We start from the raw sequence: 27,910 nt of genomic DNA, 5'->3' as shown, positions 1-27,910 counted from the left end.
ATTGTATGTTTCAGGACTTGGCTTCGAGGTTGATGATTGGCAGTGGTAGAATGACGAATGGTCTCTATGTTCTAGATTCATCTTCAACAGCTCTTCAATCAATTAGTCAGAGTAGTTGTCCTATTTAGTCTTTGCAGTCTATTTTTTTGTGGCATGTTTGCCTTGGTCATTTATCTTTCCAGTTTTTAAAATTTTTGTTTCCTTCATTGTTTAAGTCAGTGTCTGTTTCTGATCTTCAATGTGAAGTCTGTCAGTTAGCCAAGCCTTGTAGAACTTCTTTTTATCCAAGTAATAAAAGATCTTCAATTTTTACAATTGTGCACATTGATGTGTGGGGACCAGCACCTATTACAATTTAAGGGGGATACCGATATTTTATTTCTTTTGTGGATGACTACAGTAGATATACTTGGACCTACTTGATTCACACTAGAGATGAAGTTTCAAGATATAAAATTATTCCACAAAATGATTCAAACTTAGTTTGACAAATCCATAAAAATTTTCAGATTGGATAATGCTCAAGAATACTTTGAAAGCGATTTAAAACAGTACCTTGTAGAGCATGGGATTGTTCACCAAAGTTCCTGTGTTTACACATCATAAAAAAATGGTATGGTAGAGAGAAAGAATCATCCTCTTCTAGAAGTAGTTCAAGGGATGTGCCTGTCCATGTTTGTCCCCGAGAAGTTTTGGGGTGATGCTTTACTTACTACTACATACCTTATCAATCATATGCCATCTCGGGTCCTTCATTTTTTTTCTCCCCTTCAACTGTTAGCTCCAGGTCATTCTCTCTTTCATTTGCCTCTTCGTGTTTTTAGTTGTCTCTGTTTCATGCATATTCTTGGTCCTAATCGTACTAAGTTAGATGCTATGGCTATTCAAGGTGTCTTCTTGGTATATTCATTGACTCAGAAAAGGCACTAGTGTTTGGATCCGTCCACTGGAAAATGATATGTCATCAGTGATGTCACCTTTTTAAAGTCTACTCCGTACTTTTGTTTGACTATTTCTCTTCAGGGGGAGATGATGAGTATGGAAGAGTGGCATAATCACCTTTCCAAAAAAAAGAGAGGCATAATCATAATTCTTTACCTTTGCCAATTGTAGCTCCTCTATCCTCTGATATATGTAATCTTTCATCTCCTGTGCCTTTGTTTGGAGAGTTAATTGACAAAATAAAAGAGTTACAAATTTATTCTCGTCATCATAAGACAATCTAGCAAGAGACTCTCGCTGATCACACCAACCATTTGGACTCCCCAGCGCCAGGTAATAATCTTCTGTTGTTCCTATTAATTCTTCTAATCTTGATATTCCTATTGCCTTACGTAAGGGAACACGCTCCTGCACATTGCACCCTATTTCTAGCCACATCTCCTATTCTTCATTATCTCCTGCATATCGTGCCTTTGTGTTTTCTATTTCTTCAATTCCCGTTCCTCACAGTGTTGTAGAAGCTTTGAAAACTCCTAAATGGATGCAATCCAAAAAGAAATTGATACTTTATTAAAAAAAATACTTAGGAAATGGTAACTTTACCAAAAGGAAAAGAACCAGTAGACTGCAAGTGGGTGTTTGTTGTAAAACACAGAGCAAATGACATAGTGGAAAGGTACAAGGTAAGACTCGTAGCAAAATGGTACACTCATACCCAGGGGATTGATTATACAAAAATGTTTGCACCTGTAGCCAAGATGAACACTATTAGGGTGTTGTTATCCCTTGCTACAAATTTATCTTGGCCTTTACATTAGTTAGATTTGAAGTATGCTTTCTTAAATGGAGAACAAGAAGAAGTATACATGAATTCTTCTCCAGGTTTTTAGACTCCTGAAAGTAAAGGAAGGGTGTGTAGATTAAAAAAGTCCATTTATGGTTGAAACAGTCTTCCTAGGCTTACTTCAATAAATTTCACAAAGTAGTGAAACAGGTAGAGTACGCTTAGAGTCATGCAAATCATACTCTCTTTGTAGAAAATGAAAAGGAATTCATTACAATCCTCATCGTGTATGTTGATGATATTGGTTATAGGAAATTGCTCACATGAGATACAGAGGTTGAAGAAATTTTTAGCTTTTGAATTTGAAATTAAGGACTTGGGAGATCTAAGATACTTTCTTAGCATTGAGGTAGCTCGGTCCAAGAAAGGTATATTTATTTCCCAACGTAAGTATGCGTTGGATTAACTTCGTGATATTGAAAAACTCGGCACCAAACCTGCAGATATTCCAATGGAACCGAATTAGAAGCTTGATGATACAGAAAGATTATTAACAGATGTTGGGCGATTTCAGAGATTGGTGGGACGTATTTTTTATTTGCAATTGACTAGACTAGACATAGCCTATGCGATTGATGCTATTAGTCAGTACATGTATGCCCCACGAACTTCTCACCTAGAAGCGATAGAAAGATTTCTCAGGTATTTGAAGACCGCTTCGAGAAAGGGAATTTTATATGCTAATCATGACCATCTTAAAATAGAAGCATTCACAGATGTAGATTGGACTGGAGCTAAAGAAGATCGACGATGAACTTTAGGGTATTGCACTTTCGTTGGAGGTAATTTAGTTGGATAAGTAAGAAACAAATTGTGGTTGCTTTATCTAGTATTGAAGTAGAATATCGAGTTATGGCTTGGGATATCGCATAAATCTTTTGGCTCTGCATCTTGTTAGGTGAACTTGGTGTTATAGTGGCAGAACCTGTGAGATTCTACTTAGCTATCAATATAGCTCTCAATCCAATTCAACACTACTGTACAAAGCACATTGAGATTGATAGACACTTTATTAGAGAGAAAGTGAAGTCTTGAATTACGTGTCTTCCTTATGTGAAATCTGAAGATCAAGTGGCAGATGTATTGACTAATGGGGTTCCAAAGAAGAAATTGATCGAATCTCTTAGCAAGTTTGGCATGATTGATGTCTATGCCCCACTTGAGGGGGAGTGTAGAAATAGCTAAGTTTGATATTTTTAGTATATTAGAGGAGGTTTAACTAATTTCTAGTATTATGAGGACTATTTTGTAATTCTAAATAGTTAATATATAAATAATGGGAGAAGGGTTGATTAACCCTAATCTCAGATAATCTTTTCTCTTATTCTTCTTTTAGAATTAATCTACAACTGCTGATATAAGATTTGAAGATCCATGACTTTTTCCTTAAGTCTTTTTCATTACATCTTCAATTGACTTCTTGATTTTTAACCATTGTCCACTTGTTTAGGAAAGATCAATACTTTGAATTTTGTGGAATCACTTTTTTCGAATTGTAAAATGTTTTTAAACAATTACATCTAATTATCTAGTTTAATGTATCATTGTAGAGTAGTTTGCGCCTAAAATAATATTAGAATATGATTTTACAAATGTAAGTTAAAAATGACGGTGTAATTTTTTTGTTAGATTATGTATTAGAAATTATGTCGGAAACTGTTTTATTTGCATTAATGAGCAATAGGCAATTAAAATAACAACCTCTTTGGAAAATCAATTTTCTTTCAGATATTTATGCGACTTGTTTTATAATTCATATTTTTATGATCTACATCATTTAGCTGTTCTAGCTCTGTAGTTTTTTTCTTTGTAGGTCTCCTTAGCGAACTGCTGTATCCCTGGTTTAAAATATCAGACTGTATCGGCTGAGACCAATGCGAAACATTGAATGTTTCAGGAATGTGTTGGATTTTATCGGCATGTATCATCCGATACGGTATTGGTTTTTTCATTGAACGAAACATTCATTCGATGACATTTTAAAACTTGGCTGTATCTCCTTTTTCTTTTTGAATGAGTTGTAAACTTATCAAACAAAAAAGAAAAAATAGAAAAGAGAAAAAAAGAGAAGGAAAACTTTCAGTCAACATGTGGAAATTCGATTATATTATACTCTTTTCCGTGTTCAACCCAGGTTGATTCTTTTTGTTAGTCATGATTTGTGGATGATGCTTGCATCAATATATGAAAGGTTCATTGAAACTTAGGTAAAAGAAATGGTGTCTTTCTTGAGAAATCTAATGCAGTCGTTTGTTCTTTCCTGCATATTGGTTGTTTCAACAGTGGTTACTGTTAATGATTACTTAGCACAGCGTGATGCAGAGTGGATGGGTCGTGTCCATCGCTTCCTAGGTCTTTCAGTGGGTCTTATCCAGGTATTTTTCTGCTTATGGAATGACTTAATTTGCAATTTCTGTTTTCAATTTTTTGTTGGCTGGTAAGCTGGGCCAGAACTCTTATCCCTATGTATTAAATGTGGGGGCACTTATCTCAACCCTGGCAAAATTCTACCCATGTAACAAGGTTAGTCCTTTTTCTGAGATTTTTGGTATCAGATTCATGTGATAGACACATGTAGGACTCTTTCTCAAGCAAGCCTTGATTATTTTAATATCTTGTTTTCAACTATTCTTATATTGGTCTTTGACCCATAGCTTAGTTGGTTTAACACATCACAAAACAACTTTGAGGTCATGGGTTCAAGTCCAGCTTACCCATTAAAAAAAACTATTTCTTGTATTGTTTATATTATTTTAATTCATATTAGCTTGGGTATAAAACATCTTGTCTAATATATGAATCAACTTGGTAGACATGTTCGCGTATCCAGTTTTTGAAGTCAGTGTGTCTACCTCTTTGTATCAGCATTTGGCACAATGACATGTGGTCTGTCAATGTTATTTTGTACTATGTTTTAAAGAGAATGGTTGTGTTCACCCTGAGGCCTGACTCCTCATTATGGGACTTCTTTTGCCACCCTTTACCAAAAATAAGCGCTATATTATCAAGGCATGATAATATTATTTTAAGGTAGTTTATAAATCAATTTGAGGCAATTTCTGTAACATCTTTACAATTGTTTGACAGAGAGACAATGCAAACCATCCTTAAGTTGTTTAAGCTTACAAAATTGCTGGAAGTTACTCATAGCAATCTGTTTTTCTTGTTCCGAGTTTTCAAAATGCCGTATTCTTCAATCTGTATGTTGTCTTGCAATAGAAAGGGTACCTTTGAAAGCTCTAGCTGGGATTTTCACAACAATATCTATATTTATATTTGTATTCTAAAATACATTTTTTATTTACAATTTTCCTATTATGCCCATAGATACTTGATTTTTCACAACAAAAAATTATGTATACATAAGAACTACAGCTATTTTGTGTATCCTTTTACCCTGTAATAAAATCATGTTACTTGTATCTACAAAAACTCTTATTATTAATTAGTCATAAAAAGAGAAACACCATTACTTAAGTAGCACATGCATATTCCTGTTAATTGTCTATAAGTCTATCTTCAATAACAATATATATATATATATATATATATATATAAATTTTTTTTTTTTTTTTTTATAAATTTTTTTGAGATTTTTATATTTTGTGTTTGCATTTATAGAGGGGAATGACAGCTGAAGAGAGGAGATCCAACTATAACTGTGATATAACATACACCAATAACTCTGTAAGTTTTTTCCTGTTTGTATTTTCACCTTTGTGACCAGATAGAATCCTTCAGGCCCTTGTTTGTGATATTGTGGTAGTTGTAAATGTCCGTCAGGAACTTGGTTTTGACTACCTCAGAGACAATCTTGCTGGAAACAGTGGACAACTTGTTATGAGATGGTATGTTTTAAAGTCTAAATATGAATTTCAGATTCTTTGTTGTCTTGAACTACAAGTAGTGTACTGCACTCAAAACAGGCCAAAGCCATTTCATTTTGCGATAGTGGACGAAGTTGATTCAGTTCTTATTGATGAAGGAAGGAATCCCTTGTTAATAAGTGGTGAGGTAATTTTAGCCATATTTTAATGGATCCCATCTGGCATTATAATTCCAATAATAACCCTCTCTAGAGAGCTGAATTATAAGTATTTCATTTCTATATCTACATTTTTCAGGCTAGTAAAGATGCTGTACGATATCCCGTTGCAGCAAAAGTAGCTGAACTGCTTATACGAGGCCTTGTAAGTTTAGTCTGTTGTTGCTACTTATTTGATTGCCCACAGTTGTTTTTCATATATATTTACATGGTTCTAATATGTTCTACAATAGTCATCTTGTTAACATATCATATAATTTTTATCTGACAGCATTACAATGTAGAACTTAAGGATAATTCTGTGGAGTTGACTGAGGAAGGTATTGTGCTTGCTGAGTTGGCTCTTGAAACAAATGACTTATGGGATGAGAATGATCCTTGGGCAAGGTGCATGCATATTTTCTTATTGTTTTTCTTTTTTACTTTATCTGTATGACATACTGATAGTGATCTCTCATTTGTTCTAGATTTCTAGGAAATCTTTAGGGATACTACAACTTTAAACAAAAATCTGATTCTCTTTCTGTTAACTATGTGTAAGTTAATGGACTGAACTGAGCAGATAGTGGGTGGATGCCTTTTGAGGGCATTCCCCTTGTCCTATCTAACTGATAGCTCCAATACGTTCTTTATTAATATAAATTTGTAGTCACGATTCAAATATTGCAGATTCGTGATGAATGCCTTGAAGGCCAAAGAGTTCTATCGGCGCGATGTCCAATACATTGTTAGAAATGGGAAGGCACTCATAATCAATGAGGTAATTCCCCAATCTTAATATAATTTTGGTAATGTATTTAGTTAACAGTACCATTTCCTATTTCTTTTAGTCCAATGCCAAAACCCCGCCTTCACATGTAAACCTATAAAAAATGAATGATTGTTATTTATTTAAATATTTTGGTTGATTTATTATTTTCTTAACTGGTATGACTTTGTTGAGTGCATTTATTAATAGACAATATATAGTTTTATTTAAAAATAATGAAAACAGTATTTGGTTTCGGTATTAGAATTCAGAAACGAATCTACCGAAGGCCTTTTCCTCACATGTGATTTTTTAACGTTGTTATAACTACCAACATGTACTGTGTAGAGTATTTCATCCTATAGGTATTTTGACCCGAATATTGTTGAGGTTTTTTATCAGATCAGGTAGTCAATATATAACCCCCACTGGGTTGGCTCAGCGGTAAACCTAGCAACGGGTTTTCTCCCTTTGGTCATGTGTTCACAACTTTGTGGCCTCCTGACTTATCTTGTTGCATGTTCAGAAACTTCCATGGGGTCGGGGCGTGCGACCGTAGGGACTAGTCCTATCCCAAACGGGTGTGGGAAAAAAAAAAAAAATTATTAATATTAGCCCCTATCGTTTTGTCCTCTATGGATATTCGAGATCCTATTGGTTCCACTCGTATCACAATTGCATATTTTTATGACATCAATAGTAATGCAATCTTCATTTATATTATTTTAACTGAGTTGAGATGAAGGGGTTTATACATATCATCATTTACTGATTTTTGCTTGCATTATTTCCACAAGGGTATTTACTTAATATCATTCTATGCATTCGGCTACTTATTCTGATTGTCTCAAACCGGATTAACTATGTGCAATTATTGGATTTTATATGTTGTGTAGAATCGTCATCATCATATAATGTTGTGTAGAGTATGCAAGAATAATCCCAAATTTTTTGCAGTTGACCGGGAGAGTGGAAGAGAAAAGAAGATGGTCTGAGGGAATTCACCAGGCTGTAGAGGCTAAAGAAGGTCTTAAAATCCAGGTATGTCTTGATGTTGATTATAATCTTCTTGAGTCATGTTCTACACATGTATGTTAACAACCCACTTCAACTATCTAATTGACAGTATTGCAATTACTTGGCACTTATTAGGCTGACTCAATCGTTGTGGCACAAATTACTTACCAGTCATTGTTTAAGCTCTATCCAAAGCTTTCAGGGATGACAGGAACCGCAAAAACTGAAGTATGCATTTATATAGAGTTTTACATGGCATGCTAGCTCTATTATTAACTTTTTTTTCTTCTAATTCTTGCTTTATTATGTTCATACTATTTTGTCGTGATATGACCAATTTTATTTACTTCTGATCTGTTATTTTTGCAATTGTGTTATCATTCATGGATGCAGGAGAAAGAGTTTCTTAAAATGTTCCAGATGCCAGTCATTGAAGTGCCTACGAATCTACCAAATATCCGTAATGATTTGCCTATTCAAGCATTCGCGGTACTTTTTTCAGTATTCATATTGATTGATACATTTCTTCACAACAGAGTATATATGTTTGACATGCTTTGGATTGCATGTCTTAGACTGCACGCGGAAAATGGGAAAATGTTCGGGAAGAAGTTGAATACATGTTTGAACAGGGCCGTCCTGTTTTAGTTGGAACCACAAGGTAAATCTTCTACTACTGTTTTTATCAAAATATTGTGTGTTGCATCACAGGTTGTCACTAAGTTCCCTATGGACTTACTTAATCTGGTACCATTTCATTACTATCTTGACATGGTATAGTTCATAGTTTTGTCTTGAAGGAAATTAATCTTGCTTTAAAATTTCCCCACTTTAAGCAAAATACTTCTATTTGTTAACACATTTCACCCAAAACTTCTTTTGTTACATACTCATGGAAGTTTTCCTTTATAAGTATTTTCTGTTGATGATTTCTTTCTCATTGCTTTAGGATGTAAAAAATTCAGCTAATCATCTTTTAATTTGTTCAAGTCCGTTGTGTGTTAATTGCTTAAATTTAGATATGAGTGAGGTTGAATTGTGCAGGCATACATACGTGTTCAACCTTTTTGTTTAGTTAAAACAGTAGTTCATCATTTGCTTAGAGAAAGCTCTCTTCATCTGGTTGCAGTGTCGAGAATTCAGAGTATTTGTCTGATCTTCTGAAGGAACGGAATATCCCCCACAATGTCCTCAATGCCCGGCCAAAGGTTCATTAAAATTAATTTGTTATGGCTTGTAGTTTAGATGAGTGATTTGTCTTCTTAGCTGAAAATCCCTATTTGATTGGATTTGTATCCTCATATTATTTTGTTTCATTTCTGCTTCGGTTACTTCTTCTATAGTATGCTGCGAGGGAGGCTGAAATTATTGCCCAAGCAGGTCGGAAATATGCCATTACTATCTCTACTAACATGGCTGGCAGAGGTACGGACATAATCCTTGGTGGAAACCCGAAGGTATGTGTTAAATAAGTCTGTTATTATTAAGTTTCTTAGTTTGTGTGTCCTTTCTTGTCTTGTCCTCATCTCAGACTATGTAATACTTTAAAGCCTAATTAGGGCTAATTAATCATAATTTTTTTTTACTTCAATCTCTAAATTTCAATTTGGTATTAGAACTAGGCTCTCTCGACCTCCACCACCCCCCACTCCTTCATCTGCTACAAACTTTATCATCTTCCTCTTCCTTAAATCACCTCCACACCTCTCGTCTTCAATACCTATCACCCCTACGGGGGTTCTTTTTCACTTTACACCCAAATCGCATCATGCGATAGGGGTTTGAGACCTGTTTGGAGCTTGCAATCAGGCTGTTCTCTCAGCAAGGTTGCTGTTTGGAGTTGACGATCACAGCAACGTGATGGTTTAGTGCTGGTTTGCTGAAGATCACCTCCACAGTGCATTGCGACACAGCAGTTGCTATTGTTATGCTGTTTTGAAGCCTACAATTACAATAGATTGCTGTTATTACCTCTGCGACACAACAAGACACCTCCACAGTTGCTTACGACTACAACAAATTGCTGTTCTGATATCTGCAACACCTTGCGACCATAGTAGAAGGGTGTTTTTGGACCTGCGATCACTGCAGAGGTGTAGTTTGAGGCTGGCGAACATAGCAGAACCCTTGTTTGAGGCCTACGATCACTGCAAAGGTGCACTTAAGGGTCTACGATCACTGCAAAGGTGCAGTTAGGTGGTTGCGATCACAACAAACCCTTTGTTTGGAGGCTACGATCACTCTAGACCCTATTTTGGAGGCTGCAATCATAGTAGCCTTGTTGTTTGAGGATAACAGCAGCCGCATAATTTTATTTTTTATTTTTTATTTTTTATTTTGACCTCCCTTCAAACCAAAGCACATATATACTTTTTATGGCCTCCGAGATGTCTTCTTCCTCGATCACCGATGATATTACTGGTTCAGGAGGTCTTCCCTCTCATTCAACCGACTTTCCAAGCATCCGAATTACCACTTTGAAATTAAATGGTCCTAATTACCTTTTTTGGGTCCGATCGGTTGAAATGTTTATTGGTGGAAAAGGGAAGATCGGTTACCTCACAGAGGTGGAAAAACAACCAGCAACGACTGATACTACTTATTCCTAATGGTTTGCTAATGACTCTATGGTCCGTTCTTGGCTAGTTACATCTATGCAACCACACATTGCAGTTGGTTTCATGTTCTCCAAGACCGCAAAACAGATATGAGATTCAACAAAGAATATCTACTCGCAACGTCAAAATAATGTCTGGATCTTTAATTTGGAATGTGAGATTTTCCGCCTTTCACAAGGTCACTCTTCAATCATCTCCTATATATCACAGCTAAGTGCTCAATGGGAAAAGTTGACCTTCTACTCCTCGTCCTATGTTTGGAAGGACTCTGTTGATGAAGCATTATATGCATCGATTCTGGATAAGAATCGAGTTTTTCAGTTTCTAGCCGGGCTCGGGGATGAGTTTGAGTATGCAAGAATTCATTTATTGGGTATGGATCCCTTTCCGTCCCTACAGACTGCATATTCTTATGTCTTGGCTGATGAGAGTCGTCACGTAGCTGTCCTATCTCATTCTTCAGGAGACTACTCAGCTATGCTTGCTCGCCTACCTTCTCCACAGCCTCCTAGTGGGTCTATGCCTACCCGCCAGCGACATAAGTGTGATCATTGTGAAAAGTTGGGTCATGTGAAGGCTTGTTGTTATGCACTTCATGGTTGTCCTCACCAGCAACGTCAACAGTCTCAACGTTCTTCAACTCATGTAATCTTTCAACCGACTACTGATCTAGTACCTTTTGCAGCTACTACCACCTCCTCGGATTCGGTATCTCTATCCTAAGCCGAGCTTGAGAAGTTCAGGAAATTCTTCAATCAGATGAAGACTTCATCTCAGCCGGTCTCTACATTCGCTCACTCAGGTACCTTTGCATCTGCACATAGTATTTCCACCACTTCTTCACCATGGATCATTGATTCTGATGCCTAAGATAACATGACCTGTACGTCTTCCCTGTTTAAAACCTATATTGTTTGTTTTGGTCATCGCAACGTTCGCCTTGCTGATGGTTCTTTGTCATCTATGGCTGGTCAAGGTCATTTACCTATTATATCTTCTTTATCCTTAACTAACACACTGCATATTCCTCAACTTACTACTAGTCTTATCTCTGTTAGTAGCCTTACCAAAAATTTGAATTGTAGTGTAATTTTTTATCCCTCTCATTGTGTCTTTCAGGATCTGGGGTCGAAGAGGACGATTGGCACTGGACATGAAGTGAATGGCTTGTATCTCTTGGACGTACCTGGTTCACCTAACACCCATTCTGCCTCTAAGTTTAATAGTAGTAGTTAGTCTAATAAGACTCTTGCAATGCGTTGGCATTTATGCTTAGACCATATTTCCTTTGGATATTTGAAACACATGTTCCCTATTTTATTTAATAATAATAATTTGCTTGATTTTTCTTGTGAAACTTGCTAATTAGTTAAGCATGTCGTTCTTCTTATCCTATTAGTATGACTACTACTGCACCTGCTTTTGTTGACCTAATTCATTATGATGTGTGGGGTTCTTTCCCTGTCACATCAACTCTTGATTTTCGCTATTTTTTCTTGTTCATCGATGACCACTGTTGTACCACTTAGGTTTATCTTTTAAAACACAAGAGTGAAGTTTATGGGATCTTCAAGCAATTTCTTGATATGGTTCATACTCAGTTTGGTCGTACTGTCAAAACCTTTCGTTCTGATCATGGTATTGAGTACACTTACAGTGAGGTCTTGAAACTTTGTTTAGAACTTGGCATTGAGCATCAAATGTCCAATTTTAAGACCACTCAGTAGAATGGTTGATTAGAACGAAAAAATCGTCATATTCTAGAGTTAGCCCATGCCCTCTCTATTGGCATGAATGTGCCCCAATCCTATTGGGCCGATGCAGTTCTTACTGTTGTCTATCTTATTAATCGGACCCCCTCCCGAGTTCTTTAGTTTGCTATGTCCCTTTCTCAGATCTATCCGGATCGTTCTGTGTTTCCACTTCCTCCGCATGTGTTTGGGTGCGTCTGTTTTTTTTTTAATTCTTAACCAAATTCGTACTAAATTTGACCCTAAGGTTGTGAAATGTATTTTTTTTTGGTTATTTTTTTACCCAGAAATGATACCGTTGTTACCATCCTCCTTCTCGACGGCGTTTCATTTTTCGGGTTGTTTTTCTTTTTGAGCATACCCCGTACTACAATAGGTCCGTTGGCATTCAATCTGAGTGGTTTCCCATAAATTCCTATGATGATCTCTTACCTTATTTATTTCCTCTTCCCATGCCTGTTCCTCCTTCTCCACCCCCTATCAGTTCGTCACCTCCTCCACTACAGGTTTACTCTCGGTGTCCACACGATACTACCATCACTCCTATGCCAGACCTGCTCGCCTCTTCACCTCCTGCCTCCTTCTGTCCCTTGTGATGATCGTCCTATTGCCACTCGTAAGGGTAAGCACACTTGTACTTATTCCATTTCTAATTATATATCTGATTCTGTCCTCTCACCCTCCTATCAGAGTTTTCTTGCTTCTATTTCTGTTATTTCTTGTTCCTCTTTCGCCTGAAAGGAAAGCTGTGGCTTGTCGTTGGGTCTTCACCCTTATGCATAATCCAGATTGTTTTATTGATCGTTATAAGGCCCGTCTGGTGGCCAAGGGTTATGCTCAGACTTATGGGATTGATTATCAGGAGACATTTGCTCCGGTTGCCAAGATGACCACCATTCGTGTTCTCCTTTCTGTTGCCGCTATCAGAGGGTGGTCTCTCTTTCAATTGGTGTCAAGAATGCATTTCTCAATGGTGATCTTCAGGAAGAAGTCTATATGGTCCAACCTCCTGGGTTTCTTACATCTGCTTCTCCTACACATGTCTGTCGCCTTCGCCGTTCTCTTTATGGCCTAAAGCAGTCTCCTCGCGCATGGTCTGAGCGCTTTAGTAAGGTCATGCATCAGTTTGGGTTCCATCAGAGTTTTGCTAATCACACCCTCTTCTTGCGTCATTCCCAAGGCAAAACTGTTGCTCTAATTGTTTATGTGGATGATATTGTTCTTACTGGAGATGATGATGATGGAATTACCGAGGTCAAAACTTACTTAGGACGTCAATTTGAGATTAAGAACCTTGGGTATCTTCGCAATTTTCTGGGCATTGAGGTTGCGCGGTCCCATTCCTGTAAATTTATTTCTCAGCGTAAGTATGTCATCGATTTACTCAGTGACTCTGGTCTGCTTGGTTCTCATCCAATTGATACTCCTATTGAGCAGAATCACAGGTTGGCTGATTCTGAGGGAGAGTGTGTTGGATATTGGCCAGTATCAGTGTCTTGTGGGAAAATTGATTTACTTGTCTATGACTCGCCTTGACATTACCTATGCTAGTAGTGTTGTAAGTCAGTTTATGCACTCGCCTCAAACATCTTATCTTACTGCTGTATATTGCATTCTTAGATATCTTAAGGGATGTCCTGGTCGAGGCATTTTGTTCAGTAATCATGGTCATCTTCGCGCTGAGGCATGGACAGATGCAGATTATGCTGGTTCAGTGACTGATAGACGATTCACTTCTGCGTACTGTACTAAAGTTGGTGGCAACTTGGCGCAGTAAGAAGTAGGATGTAGTTTCTTGATCAAGTGCTGAGTCAGAATATAGAGCTATGGCACTTGGAGTGTGTGAGTTGTTGTGACTCAAGATCTTACTAGCGGATTTGTGTCTTTCTGTGCCAATCCCGTTCTTACTTTATTGTGATAATAAATCAGCTATTAACATAGCAGTAAATCCGGATCAACATGACTGAACGAAACATATCGAAGTTGATCGTTATTTTACTAGAGAAAAAATTGTTTTTAGATAGATTTGTATTCCCTTTGTACCTACATCTCAACAACTCACTGATATTCTTACTAAAGGTGTTAGCAAAATGGCCTTTGAAGATGTCTTGTCCAAGTTGGGTGTTGTTGATATCCACGCACTAACTTGAGGGGGAGTGTTAAATAAGTTTGTGTGTCCTTTCTTGTCTTTTCCTTATCTCAGACTATGTAATGCTTTAAAACCTAGTTAGGGCTAATTAATCATAATTTTTTTTTAACTTCAATCTCTAAATTTCAATTGTATGTATAACCTTCTTTTTAATGGAAGGCCTATGTTGTTGAATCCTTTTAAAAGAGTAATGGATGATACATTGTCTTCAGGATGCTATTATAGATAAAAGATTATCTAAAGTTCTTTTTCAAATCACTGTATTTTGTTATTTTATGTTTTTGGATGGAACCTATAACAAGGGCACCACACTTTTGGCATTGTTGCTGTGTCGGACACGCCTCGACACATCTTACACGTAAGCTAGTGTTACCCTTTTATTTTAATAATATCCTATGAAAGAAAATTGCTTTTGAAAGATGGTGTAGTCCATCTTCCATAAACTAAATTATCAAGTTGTTAGACCCAGTCATGGGTTGATATTAGAAATCTACTTTTATTACGTTATGGTGCTTAAAAATGTTTTCTGTTACTTCTCATATATTTCTATTCTTATTTTATTTTAAAAAATAAAATAATTAAAATATTATATTATAGTGCATGGCTACAAATGTCTATTCATTTTTTGGTTTCTAAAAGGCGCTGTGTCAGTCGTCATACCTGTCAAACACTGACACAGGTTTCTGTGTCCTTGTTACATAGGATGGAAAGCTTTCCTATTGCTGTTGACAAGTTCGTTTTTATTTCTAGAAAGTGATCTTTATGCCATTTTTGTTTGTGATAATTCAAGATGCTGGCGAAAGAAGTTATAGAGGATAGCTTACTATCATTTTTGACAAGAGAGGCCCCAAATGTTGAAATTGATGGCGAACCGATTTCACAAAAGGTGACATGGGTTTATTAATTGCTCCTTTGGGGATACTTTCATTTTTCAATTACTTTAAAATACATTCAGTTTTTAATTTTATCTTCTGATGTAGGGTTTGTCAAAGATAAAGGTTGGACCATCATCCCTAGCTTTGCTAGCTAAGACTGCACTTATGGGTTAGTTAATTTCTGCATGGAATTATTTTATTCGTAGATCAATTAAAATAGGGTATTTTAGAAACACCTCCTTCTAAAATTGGTGATGTTAGGTCTACCCCTTGCAAAATGCAAGATTAGGCTTACCCCCCTTGACCATAAGTCAACTTTGCGTTTTTTTGATGATTTAATGTTAAAATTTTGATTTTTTTTTTCAAAATGATCTTTAAGTACTTAAATTACTAAATCAAAATTTCACTGTTAAAATCATCAAGAAAAAAATAACATTGACTTACGGACAAGGGGATAAACCTAATCTTGCATTTCGCAAGGGGGTCAACCTAATATCACCAATTTTACAGCGGTACCCATTAAAATACATTCTGTTTCCAGATTAATTTTTAGGCAGGCTAATAATAAATTTTTTTTTCCTTTTGTCTTCTCTTTTCTGTTCACATATAATTTACTCAGCTAAATATGTAAGCAAAAGTGAGGGGACAGGTTGGACGTATCAGGAGGCAAAATCTATGATCTCAGAGTCCATACAGATGAGTCAGTCAACTGGTATGCAAGAGTTAGAAAAGCTTCTGGTTGAGGAGACTGAAGTTTATCCTCTCGGTCCTACAATAGCATTTGCTTATCTTTCCGTCTTAAAGGATTGCGAAGGACATTGTTCAAATGAAGGGTCTGAAGTGAAAAGGTTGGGGGGGCTTCATGTGATTGGGACATCCTTACATGAGTCTAGGAGAATAGATAACCAGGTGAGTCATTGGCATAACATTAATTTACACAATTCGACAAAATATTTTCATTTCCCTTGGAACTGACAGAATTTCACTTACAATTTCTTTTTGTATATATTTCGTGAAATTATCATCTGAATTTGGTAATCAATGAACTTTGATTGGAATGTTACAATGTCCAATTATAGAATGCAATCCTGTCAATGGAAATATTTAGACCTTTGAGCTTAGAATCCCTCCAAGTTACATATTTTTCTCAAACATTGAATCTCCTAGAAAATTAAAAAGAAAAGAAACTACCTTTGTTGAAAAAATAGAAACTTACATCAATTGATAGAGAGGACCGAAGTGAAATTGGGATTTTCTCATTATCATATGGGTTTTTATGATGCATGCACCTGATTTACACACATTCAAGGATTTTAGCCAAGATGCCCATACTAACAATATGAAAACTAGTAGTATGAGAAATGCCGAGCATCAAATGCAATATGGGTATGCCATTCAATATTTTGATATTGTGCTTTAATTTTACGTTTTTCGGATAAGTATCAATCTTTTGTGCATTTATTAAAATTCCCTAGTTTTTAATAATAAGCTTTTTTACAATATATACTTCTTACATATTTGTTGACACCCAAAACAATGTTGTTTGTAATTGAGAACATTATTGTATGTACGATATTTAATAAAAAATTGTAAGGTGGAAATATCTATGCAATATCCGATATCAATACCAATATCAATATCAAATCATGTGAACACATATACATTGGGCAAAATTAAAGTATCTGATAATTATATGTTTAGTGATAAACATTTTCAAAGTTGAGAACTCCAATTTCCTTTATTTTTCACGGTAAATGTCCATTGTTGTACATGAATATTTCACTTAATTACAACTTGCTCCAATTAGTATTAAAAAAAAATCTCTTTTTTCAAGATATTAATTTAAAATTACAAAAATTTCTCAAATCATATAAGATGACTGCAATTCTACTTGTAAATTACACAAATAGTCATATTCATTAGTTGAAATTAGTTACAATTGATTAACTATGCATTCATTTAAGAGAAAATAATACCTAAACAAAATTTAAGGTTAGGGGCATCCCTACTGCAGCAAAGGCATGGATAGAAAATGCATTTTGAGCATGTTAGCACATCCATTTAAGCATTTATTTTTTAATTAGTTAAAAAACACCAATGTTTTATTTAAAAGAATAGAAAACATGAGTGAATGTATGTTTGAGGGTCTTGGCCAGGATATAAATGATGGGGCCAAAGGTCTATTTGGTAGTGGCCTCCTACATGTCATGTACTCTTTGTTGTTTTTTTTTTAACTTTTATATAGCTTTTATATAGTTGGTGTGGCATGATTTGATGATTTTGTTCATTTCTATGTGTCAGTATAGTTGTGTTTAGTTGTTAGGTACTTGTATTCCTACATTAGCATATAATATACTTCTATGGATCTTCGTGTCTACTCTCCGTATAGTCTTTTATTTAGTTTTATCAATAGTATATGACCTATGTAACAAGGACACTACACTTTTTGCCTTGTTGGACCATATTCACACACTGATTCACCCCAAGACATGTTCTAGCATTAGGGTATTGTCACTCTTGCTTTTAATGATTTTATATTAAAAAAATGATATTTGAAAGAGGGTTAGTGCGTTACATCCTCCATACACTAATTCATTAAGTTAATCACAAGAATGGTTTGATAGTAGAAATCTCATTGTATTAAGTTATGTTGTAGACAAATGTTTTTATTTAATTTTATATTTCTTTCCCTAATTTTTTAAATTTCTGAGTTAAGTATAGCTAAAAATTATATTATTATAAATTTGTGCTTACATGTCAAAGTTTTAGGCCTTTCAAAGTGCCATTATCTTCTTGGACCCCGATGCACGAGTCTGTCCTTGTTTCATAACCTATGATTATTTCATTATTTCCTAAAACTTCAAAAAATTCCATAATGTTGCTATCATTTCCACCATATTTCCATGAAAAATGAATGATTCCAACTCTGTCAAAGTTTGTTTAGTTTTGGATTGACCAAAATGGGCAACCATATGGAAATTTAATACATTGATCGTAGGTAATGTAAGTACAATTAACAGTAGTTTCAAAGTAGCTATAGTATAAATCTGTAAGTTCTCTAGAGCAACAAGTAACAATGTATAAAACCTTGAACATTCTACCTTAGAAAATGCTGTGTTCCTGTTACATTGTGATTAAGGTATTAAATTTTGGTTAGCCTGAAAATGGAAATATTTCAGATATATTTTGATCAATTGGAAAATAAATAAATATCATAGAATGACGGAAATTTTGAGGAGATGTTGGAAACATTGAGGAAATTATCATTGAAACTGTAAGAAATGATTAAAAAAAAACAGGAAAACACATCAACTGTTCTTGATTGAGTTTTAAAGCTTGTGTTTGTCCAAGTGAAGGTGCATCATGGACAACTAATAATCATGACCATCTTGGTGATTAAATGCTTTATTCAGTCTATTAATTCAATTGATTTGTTATGTATTTCATTTTTTTTACATTAGCTTAATACTAAATTTGTTATTATTGTCTTGTTTATTCTATAGCTTCGTGGGAGAGCTGGTAGACAAGGTGATCCTGGATCAACACGATTTATGGTGAGGTATTGTCACGCCTCAAACTCTAACACAAATCCCCATGATCCAATGTTAGTTTTTGAAGAATGAGACTTCCCCACATATAGAGTATGATAAAATATAATACAATGACAACTCTGATCAATGCTATTATCAACATATAATCAACTATATAAACATTATAATTGACAGCAGAATAATAAAACTCACCATCCTATCATTAACATATCTCTCAAACTCAATATACATACAGAGAAGTAGCGACCCATCGTGTCAGTATATAGAAGAGCTCTCCGATACTCTCAAAACAAAAGATTCAAAGACTCTAACATACACAAAAAGATATATCTACCTCCCCTCTCAACACAAACAGAAAGGATGATTATAAACCTCCTCATCCTCTTCTACTTCAACATGTTTAGTTGGCTCAACGAATGTATCTGAGTCTCCAGCCATTGTTATGTGTAGGTTGGTTGAGTAACAAAGTTACCCAGTAGAAACTTATCTTTAAAACATACAATATAGCATGCACTGTTAATATTCTATACATTAAAACATGCAAATTTTTCAACAAAAATTATCTAGTAACTGAAATCTTACTATGCTTGATAAGACATCAATTAAGATTTTTGAACAACAATTTAAATAAGATTCAGTACTTTCCCATAAAAATAAAAAAACATAATACAAACAAGGCAGTAGTCGCTAAGAGAATCAAGGTACACGATTGATATACACCTCAGTCAAAGTATCTGATTGTCCCAGTACTTAACCGGTGTGGAATCCTATTGTTCTTTCCTAATTTTGTGGCTAGTAGGTCAAACCACATTTGGGTAACTATTTATTTGGTTTAGGTTGACCCTTGATCAAGATCCTTTAAAAAGGATCAATTACATTGGTCATTCGTTTGACGACTGCAAAGTTAAAAGTGATCACTAACAAGCCTAGGAGAACTCCCCGCGTCTAAGCCAATCTGACATACAATGTGAACCCTGAACAATTTCTACTCTATACAAAGACCACCTTTACATAAATTTCTTTAGTAAAATAGAAGGGAATTTTCCGAGTCTCACGAGTGATATATTCTCCAAGGTGTCCCATACCACCAGGGAGATTAGATATCTTAGGTGTTACCCTAGAGTAACTAGTCACGTTTGGAATACATGGCTACAAGTTACTCTTGACGGCATTCTCCAACCTTTTATTGAATCACATAAATAATATTATTTACTTTATAATAATTTTTTTATCTTAAAAAAAAAAAAAAATTCAAACATGCATGTGTGATGAACATCCAATAGCTCGCAACATGACTTACATGGCATAGCCAAATGCATTCAATTTCCCCTTAAAAAACATGACTTATGTGGCATTGCCAACAACATTAAAACCATTGGAGTCACTTATCACATGCTCAAACAGTGGAAAACATTCATTCTCACTATCCATCATTCAACCAAATCATTTCTTTTATTTATAAAAAACATGGTTCATTCAATCATTAGTTTTTGAAATGTTATTAGAAACCCAACTCAACTTTTCTTCATAGGGTTTTCAAAATATTATAGTTATGTACTTATTATTTTTTTCAGCTTTAATCGATCTAATGTGTTTGTGTCACTAAAATATGTATCATACAAAGATATGTAAGTTCAGTTGGTTCAATGTGTTTAAAACAGAAACAAAAACAATTTTCAGCTGGTTCAATGAGTTTAAAACAGAAGTAAAAGCAATTTCAACTAGTTCAATGAGTTTTAAAACAGAAATAAAAACAAAGTTCAGTTGGTTCAATGTATTTAAAACAGAAATAACAAAAAATAAAATAAAAATAGCAACAGTCCAAAACCTCTTTAATATTACCAAATTTAAAACAAAAAATACTTCAAACTGAAATCATTCTTTATTAAAACAGAAACCACTCCCATCATTCGAAAATATCTACAAGTTTTCATGAAATCTTGTGTAAGACTAAAGAAAACCAAATATTTATTCAAAGTCACCATCAATTTCAGCATAACTCTTAAACAAAACATGTATGAATTTTCTGAAATTAAAATTAACAGAAAATACTAAAAACATTTTTAACTAAACATTTTTTCTTCTTTCTAAAATCAATAACTATTTCTGAGAAATGGTAAGTTCCTACCTCCTTGGGGATTTTATAATTAAGTGTGCTAAGGTTGTTACTACTCCAACAGCTGTTATAAGCTTGAGATGGTGGTTTGATTTCACCTAAACGAGAAATTTTTTGGTGGTTCTTGAAGCTCTTGACCTTAGGTGTTGTTTCTTCTCTTGCCTCAACTCCCAAAACTCACTCTAAGTTGGGCTACATTGAAGTTGCAGGTTCTCTATTAAAGTAAAAATATGAGAATGAAGATGTTGGTTTTGAGAAGAAGCTGAAACAGAAATTCTGTTTTGTTTCTATTTATTTTAAGTTTTATGTTATTTTGTGTTTATTATTTAATATCCTACTTCACATGGGACCCACTAAGGTGCTATTGGCTCTGCCACTGATTTATTTTGTAGTTTAGTTTTTTCTATAAATCTCACACTATTAAGTATTCTTTGGACATGTTCTACAAACCTTCTCACCCTAAGTAGGTATTGCCTAAACTCTCTGTCTATAGGTATGTCTCAGTTTAAAAAAAAAAGGAAAAAAAAAGAAAAAGAGAGTTCTGGACTCAAACATCTTGGCCTTAACATTTCAAGACAAAACAAGATACTGAACCACTGTTGCTCCAATTGGGAAAACTCGATTTTGTAATACATTGTAAACAAGAGATAGAAAAGAACATGCCCAAGATAGAAAGGAAAAAAAATGAAATTTTGAATTCATTTATTAGGAATAGGGGAGAGATTTTCACTGGCACTTACCCAAAAGCCAAGTAATGCGTTGATTAATCGTGTGTACTTGAACCTTTCCATTGTTGGGAATCCACTGAAAGTTAGGCAATAGAAACCAAACAAGAAATGAAAGTACAATCATCAAATTATCTTAATTGGGAAAATCCAGGGAAAACGAGTTGGGTTTTAGCTTTCACAAATAAGTGGCATAAGCTGAATTAAATAATCTTATTTTGGGTCATTTTTGGTATATAAATTATAAGGAATGGTGAGAAATGGGAAATATAAGGAAAACACATTTGTTAAGTTCAGGTTGTGTTCATTATGCACATAATTGGGGCTTGACCCTTGTGTCTCACACCTCATACCTCGAGGCTCTGTCTTTTCCTTGAGGTTAGGACACCTCACTAACTTGAGCCACACCATTGAAACTCTGATTATATTATATCTTGAGGAAAAACATTCATTGATAATGTGATTTGATCAGATTAACTAGCAGTATTGATTGTCATTGTGAAATTCAAATGACTCATCTTCTACATGGATGCTTGTTTTGGCCAAAGATCACGAAGTTCTTAATTTGCTCACACATTTATTTGTGAAACAGCTTACAAGATGAGATGTTTCAGAAGTTCAATTTCGACACGGAGTGGGCTGTGAAACTCATATCGAAGATTACAAATAATGAGGATATACCGATTGAAGGTGATGCCATCGTAAAACAGGTGCATGACATAAAGCAATTTTTCTTTTTTGTCTTCTTTTATTAAAGATGTACTTAATTCATTGTTAATTTGAATTGTCTCTAACTCTGTAGCTTTTGGCGCTCCAAATAAATGCTGAGAAATACTTCTTTGGCATAAGAAAGAGTCTTGTAGAGTTCGATGAAGTATTAGAGGTACACATAACAAAGAGCCTTATGGAGTTCTGTATATTTCTCTAACCAATTCATGGATTTTGGTACCCAAAAAAAAAACTATGGATTCACTATAGTAATTTGAAAAAAATCATTGATTTGATAGTGTATTTGTTAGTCTTTGGTCAAGTGGGGCTTTCATAATCATCTTGAACTTAATAATGCGTTTATCAGAGTGTCCATTTTTTTTTTATGTGAAGAAAAATTGTTGAATTTTAAAGCCATGAGGTAGGTTTATTACTTTATTTTTGATAAGCATAATTCATTGCAAACCAAAAAAGGAGAACAAAACAGCCTATCTACCTAAAGCTCCTATTTGGGAGGCAAGAAAACAATAACACCACCAAAACGAGGAAAAAAAAACCAACCCAACCAACCCTCACAACCTCCATACCCCCAACACAACCCTATCAAGATCATCTAAGGTGTTTGTTGTGAGATTTCTAGGATTCTTATTGAGCTTGGACTTCTAGAGGCAAGGCAATATCAAAAGGGACCAGGTTAGGTTACTCGACTGGGTCCACGTGGAGGTTCGAGAGTAGTATCCCAGAGGCGATTTTTTTGGATATATATATATATATATATATATATATATATGTATTTTGAGTACGGTTTCTATATTTATTATTTTGCTCTGTGAGGTTCCTTGCGGTAGAAGACAGAGAGTTTGTAATCTTTATCGTTGATAGTGGATTTTTCCCTCTCCTCTGTGGACGTAAGCAATTTGCCGAACCAAGTAAATCTTGTGTTCTTGTGTGTTCGTTTTTTTCTTCTTTATTTTACTCTTATATTATGCTTTCACACAAGAAGTGGTATCAGAGATAGGGTTCTTGTTCTTGAACCATGAAGATGACAAATACAAAGTACGAGGTCGAGAAGTTCAACAGAAAGAAAAACTTCTCTCTGGTAGAGGAGGATGAAGGATCTCCTTATTCAACAGGGAGTTCACAAGGCATTGGTAGGTATAGACAGAAAACTTGCAAATATTGATGATGATGATTGGGAAGAGATGGACGAGAAGGCAGCCAGTGCGATTTGTCTCAATCTAATGAATGAAGTCATCCATAAGGTTATCAACATAGAAACAACCTAGGCTATATGGAAGAAATTAGCGAGTCTGTACATGGGAAAAATCTGACGAACAAGGAGTACGTGAAGAAACAACTTTATAGTTTGATGCAAGAGGGTACAAATCTGTTAGAACATCTCAACGAGCTCAATAGTCTAAACACACAGTTGGCAACTTTTAGCATTAAAATTGAAGAAGAGGATAAAACGATACTTTTGTTGGCATTACTCCCAGATTCCTTTGATCATCTAGTGACGACCTTGTTATATGGGAAAAAAACTTTGCATCTAGAGGAGGTAACTAGAGCTCTTCTGTCTCATTGGTGATGATTCCCATGCAGGACTTGTGGCAAAGTCTGAATCAAAATGTGGTAGAAATAAGGAAAGAGGTAAGAGTTTTGGATGGAAGAAGTCTCGGTCTTAGTCGCAACTAGCCGTGAAAGATGTGGAATGCCACTATTGTCACGAGATAGGGCATTACAAAAGAAACTGTAAAGCACTAAAACAGTACCTGGAAGACAAAAAGCCTTTAGATTCGGCCATTATTGTTAAAGATAAGTTAGAAGACAGTGATGTTGATCGAGACCTTTAATCAGTATCTTTAGTTACCAATTTTTTGGCAGATTCCTAGATCTTGGATTTAGGTTGTTCATAACACGAGTCATACTCCAAATCCGACATTACGTCTACTCAACATGACTGGGGGGGAGGGGGTAACCAAGTAAATCCCAAAAGGATAATACACATATAAGCAAAAGACTTCTCAGCAACAAAAGACGTATAGTTGGGGAAAAAAGTTCATAGTGGTGGCAGACAAGTGGCTCTGCAGGGCACGATCTCTAAATCTAGCTTTGGCTTGTAGTACGACTCAAACCTCCCAGTACGGCTCCTCTTCAACGTACTCTACCAAGAATGTATCCTCTCTAGGGTAATAACCTGAAAGGTGAAAAACAATTGTATGAGAGACAAAGTCGCCCAAAACGTACCAACTAATCCTAAGCTAGTCATTGGGTGAGGAAATAGTCTAGTTTCTAAATTTCATTTTTAAAATATGGTGTGTCATGACTTTTATTTATAAAACCATGATGCATAAGTCGAGAAATATATCTAATTATGTTTAAAGGCAACTATCTACTATATTTCATCTACTAGTAGAAGAAAAACAAGTGAATCTCATGATAAATGCATATCTAAAGTGTTAAATAAGTCTGTAGGGTTATTTTAGTCTTTTCACTTCTTTCTCTTATGTAATACTTATATAGCCTAATTAGGGCTAATCAATCTAATAACTTTTTCTCTCTAATCTTCAATTTGGTATCAGAGCAAGGTTCTCTCGATTTCAACTACTGCTTCGTCTGCTACACCTTCATCATCTTCCTCTTTCTTAAATCACCTCCACACTTCTCGTCTTCAATCCCCATCACCCCTACGGGGGTTCTCCTCCACTCTACACCTAATCGCATCATGCGATAGGGGTTCTAGATCTGTTTGAAGCCTGTGATCAGGCTGTTCTATCAGCAAGGTTGTTGTTTGGAGTTAACAATAACAACAGCATGATAGTATAGTGTTTGTTTGTCATGCACGACAGCAGCAGAAGTGCTGTTTGGCTTCCACGACAGCAGCAGCAGTGCTGTTTGACTTCCACGACATCAGCAGCAGTGCTGTTTGACTTCCACAGCAACTGCAGAGGTGCAGTTGGGTCTTACGATCACTACAGAGATGCAGTTTGGGTCTGGCGAATATAGCAGAATCCTTATTTGAGGTTTATCATCACTGCAGAGGTGCAGCTAGGCGTCCACGATCACAGCAGACCCTGTGTTGGAGGTTGCAAACACCTACAATCACTGCAGAGGTGCAGTTTGTGGTTTACGATCACAGCAGACCTTATTTTGGAGGCTGCGATCATTGCAGATTTATTCTCGGGAGGCTGCGATCACTCCAGATGCTGTTTATTGGATTGCAGCAATAGCAGTTGATTGGTTCTTTGGCTGCGGCAACAACAGGTGCTGTTTAGGAGGCTGCAGCAACGACAGTTGCTAGTTGTTTGTGGCTGTCAGGCCATCGTTAGTGGGGTACATCAACAACAAGTTGCTGTTTGGGAAGTTCTGGGGCACATAACAGCACCTGGACCCCTAGTTGAGGCCTACGACAACGGTAGAACCACTCCTTGGTGTCCTACCATTGATTTGATGGTTGTTTGGGTCACATACAACAGTGTTTAATCATCTTCCACGCCTCTTACGATCGTGTATTGCCACCTTTAGGGTGCTGCGATCAGTTTCTTTTTCAAACTAAAGCACATCTAGTCTTTGATGGCTTCCGAGACGTCTTCTTCCTCAATCACTGGTAATAGTAATGGATCGAGTGGTCTTCCCTCTAACTCAACTGATTTTCCAGGTATTCAGATCACTACCATAAAATTAGATGGTCCTAATTATCTCCTTTGGGCAAGATCAGTTGAAATGTTCATTGGTGGAAAAGGGAAAATCGGCTACCTCACTGGGACAGACAAACAACCTGCACAGACTGACAGTTCTTACTCCCATTGGTTTGCTAATGATTCTATGGTCCGTTCTTGGTTGGTTACTTCTATGCAACCACACATTGCGGCTGGTTTTATGTTTTCCTCTACAGCAAAACAGATATGGGATTCCGCAAAGTGTATTTACTCACAACGTCAGAATAATGTCAGAATCTTCAATTTGGAGCGTGAGATTTCTCGTCTTTCCCAAGGAGACTCTTCAGTTACCACTTATATCTCACAGCTACGTGCTCGGTGGGAAGAGCTGACTTTCTATTCCTCATCCTATGCTTGGAAGGACCCCCTTGATGAGACATTATATTCGTCAATTCTGGATAAGAATCGGGTTTTTCAGTTTCTAGCGGGTCTCCGGGACGAATTTGAGTATGCGCGAGTTCATTTATTGGGTATGGATCCTTTTCCGTCGCTACAGACTGCTTATTCATATGTCTTAGCGGATGAGAGTCGTCGTGCAGCTGTCCTACCTCATTCTTCAGGGGATCATTCTGCTATGTTTACTTGCTTATCTTCTACACAACCCCCCAGTGGGTCTATGCCTACCCGTCAACGACATAAGTGTGATCATTGTGGAAAGTTAGGTCATGTGAAGGCTCGATGTTATGTACTTCATGGTCATCCTAATCAGCAACGTAAACAGTCTCAACGATCTTCAGCTCATATAGTTTCTCAGTTGACTACTGATTCAACACCTCTTTCAGTTACTACATCCTCATCAGACTCGGTATTTCTATCCCAAGCCGAGCTTGACAAGTTCAGAAAATTCTTCAATCAGATAGAGACTTCATCTCAACCGGTTTCTATTTTTGCTCACTCAGGTACCTTTGCATCTGCACACAGTGTTTCCACCACTCCCTCACCATGGATCATTGATTCTGGTGCCTCAGATAACATGACCGGTATGTCCTCCCTATTTCACACCTATAGTGTTTGCTCTGGTCATCGCAAGGTTTGCCTGGCTGATGGTTCTTTGTCTTCCATAGCTGGTCAAGGTCTTTTACCTGTTACATCCTCTTTATCCTTAACTAACACACTACATGTTCCTCAACTTACTACTAACCTGGTATCCGTTAGTAGCATTACCAAAAATTTGAACTGCAGTGTAATCTTTTATTCTTCTCATTATGTCTTTCAGGATCTGGAGTCGAAGAGGACGATTGGCACTGGACGTGAAGTGAATGGATTGTATCTCCTGGATGTTCTCGATTCCCCTAGCACCCATTCTGCTCTTCAGCTTAGTAGTATTAGTAGTCAATCTAATAAGGCTCTTGTAATGCGTTGGCGTTTACGCTTAGGTCATATTTCTTTTGGATATTTGAAACACATGTTCCCTAATTTATTTAATAATAACAATGTGCTTGATTTTTCTTGTGAAACTTGTCAATTAGCTAAACATGTGCGTTCTTCTTATCCTTTTAGTATGAATCCTACTACACCTGCTATGTTTGACTTAATTCATTCTGATGTGTGGGGTCCTTCCCCCGTCATATCCACTCTTGATTTTCGCTATTTTGTCTTGTTCATTGATGATCACAGTCGTACCACTTGGGTTTATCTTATGAAACACAAGAATGAGGTTTATGGGATCTTTAAGCAATTTCTTGCTATGGTTCAAACCCAATTTGGTCGTACCATCAAGACCTTCCGTTCTGATCATGGTACTGAGTACACTTATAGTGAGGTCTTGAAACTTTGTTTAGAGTCTGGCATTGAGCATCAAATGTCCAATGTTAAGACCCCTTAGCAGAACGGCCGATCAGAAAGAAAAAATCGCCATATTCTTGAGTTAGCCCGTGCCATTTCGATTGGCATGAACGTGCCCCAATCCTATTGGGCTGATGCAGTTCTTACTGCTGTTTACCTTATTAATCGGACCCCCTCCAGTGTTCTTCAGTTTGTCACACCCCTCTTTAAGCTCTCTCCAGATCGTCCCGTGTTTCCACTTCCTCCGCGTGTTTTTGGGTGTGTCTGTTTTGTTCAAATTCTTGACCAAAATCGTTCTAAACTTGACCCTAAGGCCG

The 27,910-nt window shown here is 36.1% G+C and overlaps 1 protein-coding gene across 3 annotated transcripts in view; it reads left to right on the top strand.

Annotated features, from left to right (window-relative positions):
- SECA2 (Preprotein translocase SecA family protein) overlaps positions 1-27,910 on the top strand; it is a 64,141-nt gene that overhangs the window by 18,577 nt on the left and 17,654 nt on the right. For 2 of the 3 annotated variants that reach the window (XM_086431933.1, XM_086431932.1), the window contains exons 6-24: positions 4,070-4,161; positions 5,408-5,473; positions 5,570-5,634; positions 5,713-5,800; positions 5,911-5,976; positions 6,103-6,218; positions 6,501-6,591; positions 7,537-7,620; positions 7,732-7,824; positions 7,990-8,085; positions 8,172-8,257; positions 8,726-8,804; positions 8,940-9,053; positions 14,905-15,000; positions 15,095-15,158; positions 15,609-15,898; positions 18,493-18,548; positions 21,974-22,091; positions 22,184-22,264. In XM_086431933.1, coding sequence (XP_086288059.1) covers positions 4,070-4,161; positions 5,408-5,473; positions 5,570-5,634; positions 5,713-5,800; positions 5,911-5,976; positions 6,103-6,218; positions 6,501-6,591; positions 7,537-7,620; positions 7,732-7,824; positions 7,990-8,085; positions 8,172-8,257; positions 8,726-8,804; positions 8,940-9,053; positions 14,905-15,000; positions 15,095-15,158; positions 15,609-15,898; positions 18,493-18,548; positions 21,974-22,091; positions 22,184-22,264 — 1,841 coding nt within the window. The remainder of the gene's footprint in view (positions 1-4,069; positions 4,162-5,407; positions 5,474-5,569; positions 5,635-5,712; positions 5,801-5,910; positions 5,977-6,102; positions 6,219-6,500; positions 6,592-7,536; positions 7,621-7,731; positions 7,825-7,989; positions 8,086-8,171; positions 8,258-8,725; positions 8,805-8,939; positions 9,054-14,904; positions 15,001-15,094; positions 15,159-15,608; positions 15,899-18,492; positions 18,549-21,973; positions 22,092-22,183; positions 22,265-27,910) is intronic. The other variant, XM_086431934.1, reaches the window with a different exon arrangement.

Source organism: Akebia trifoliata, chromosome 2 (assembly GCF_017979445.1).
Source record: "Akebia trifoliata isolate Shusen 1 chromosome 2, ASM1797944v1, whole genome shotgun sequence".
NCBI classification, from domain to species: Eukaryota; Viridiplantae; Streptophyta; class Magnoliopsida; order Ranunculales; family Lardizabalaceae; genus Akebia; species Akebia trifoliata.
The sequence above is the reverse complement of the archived record's forward strand: the minus strand, read 5'-3'. Positions and strand labels throughout refer to the sequence as shown.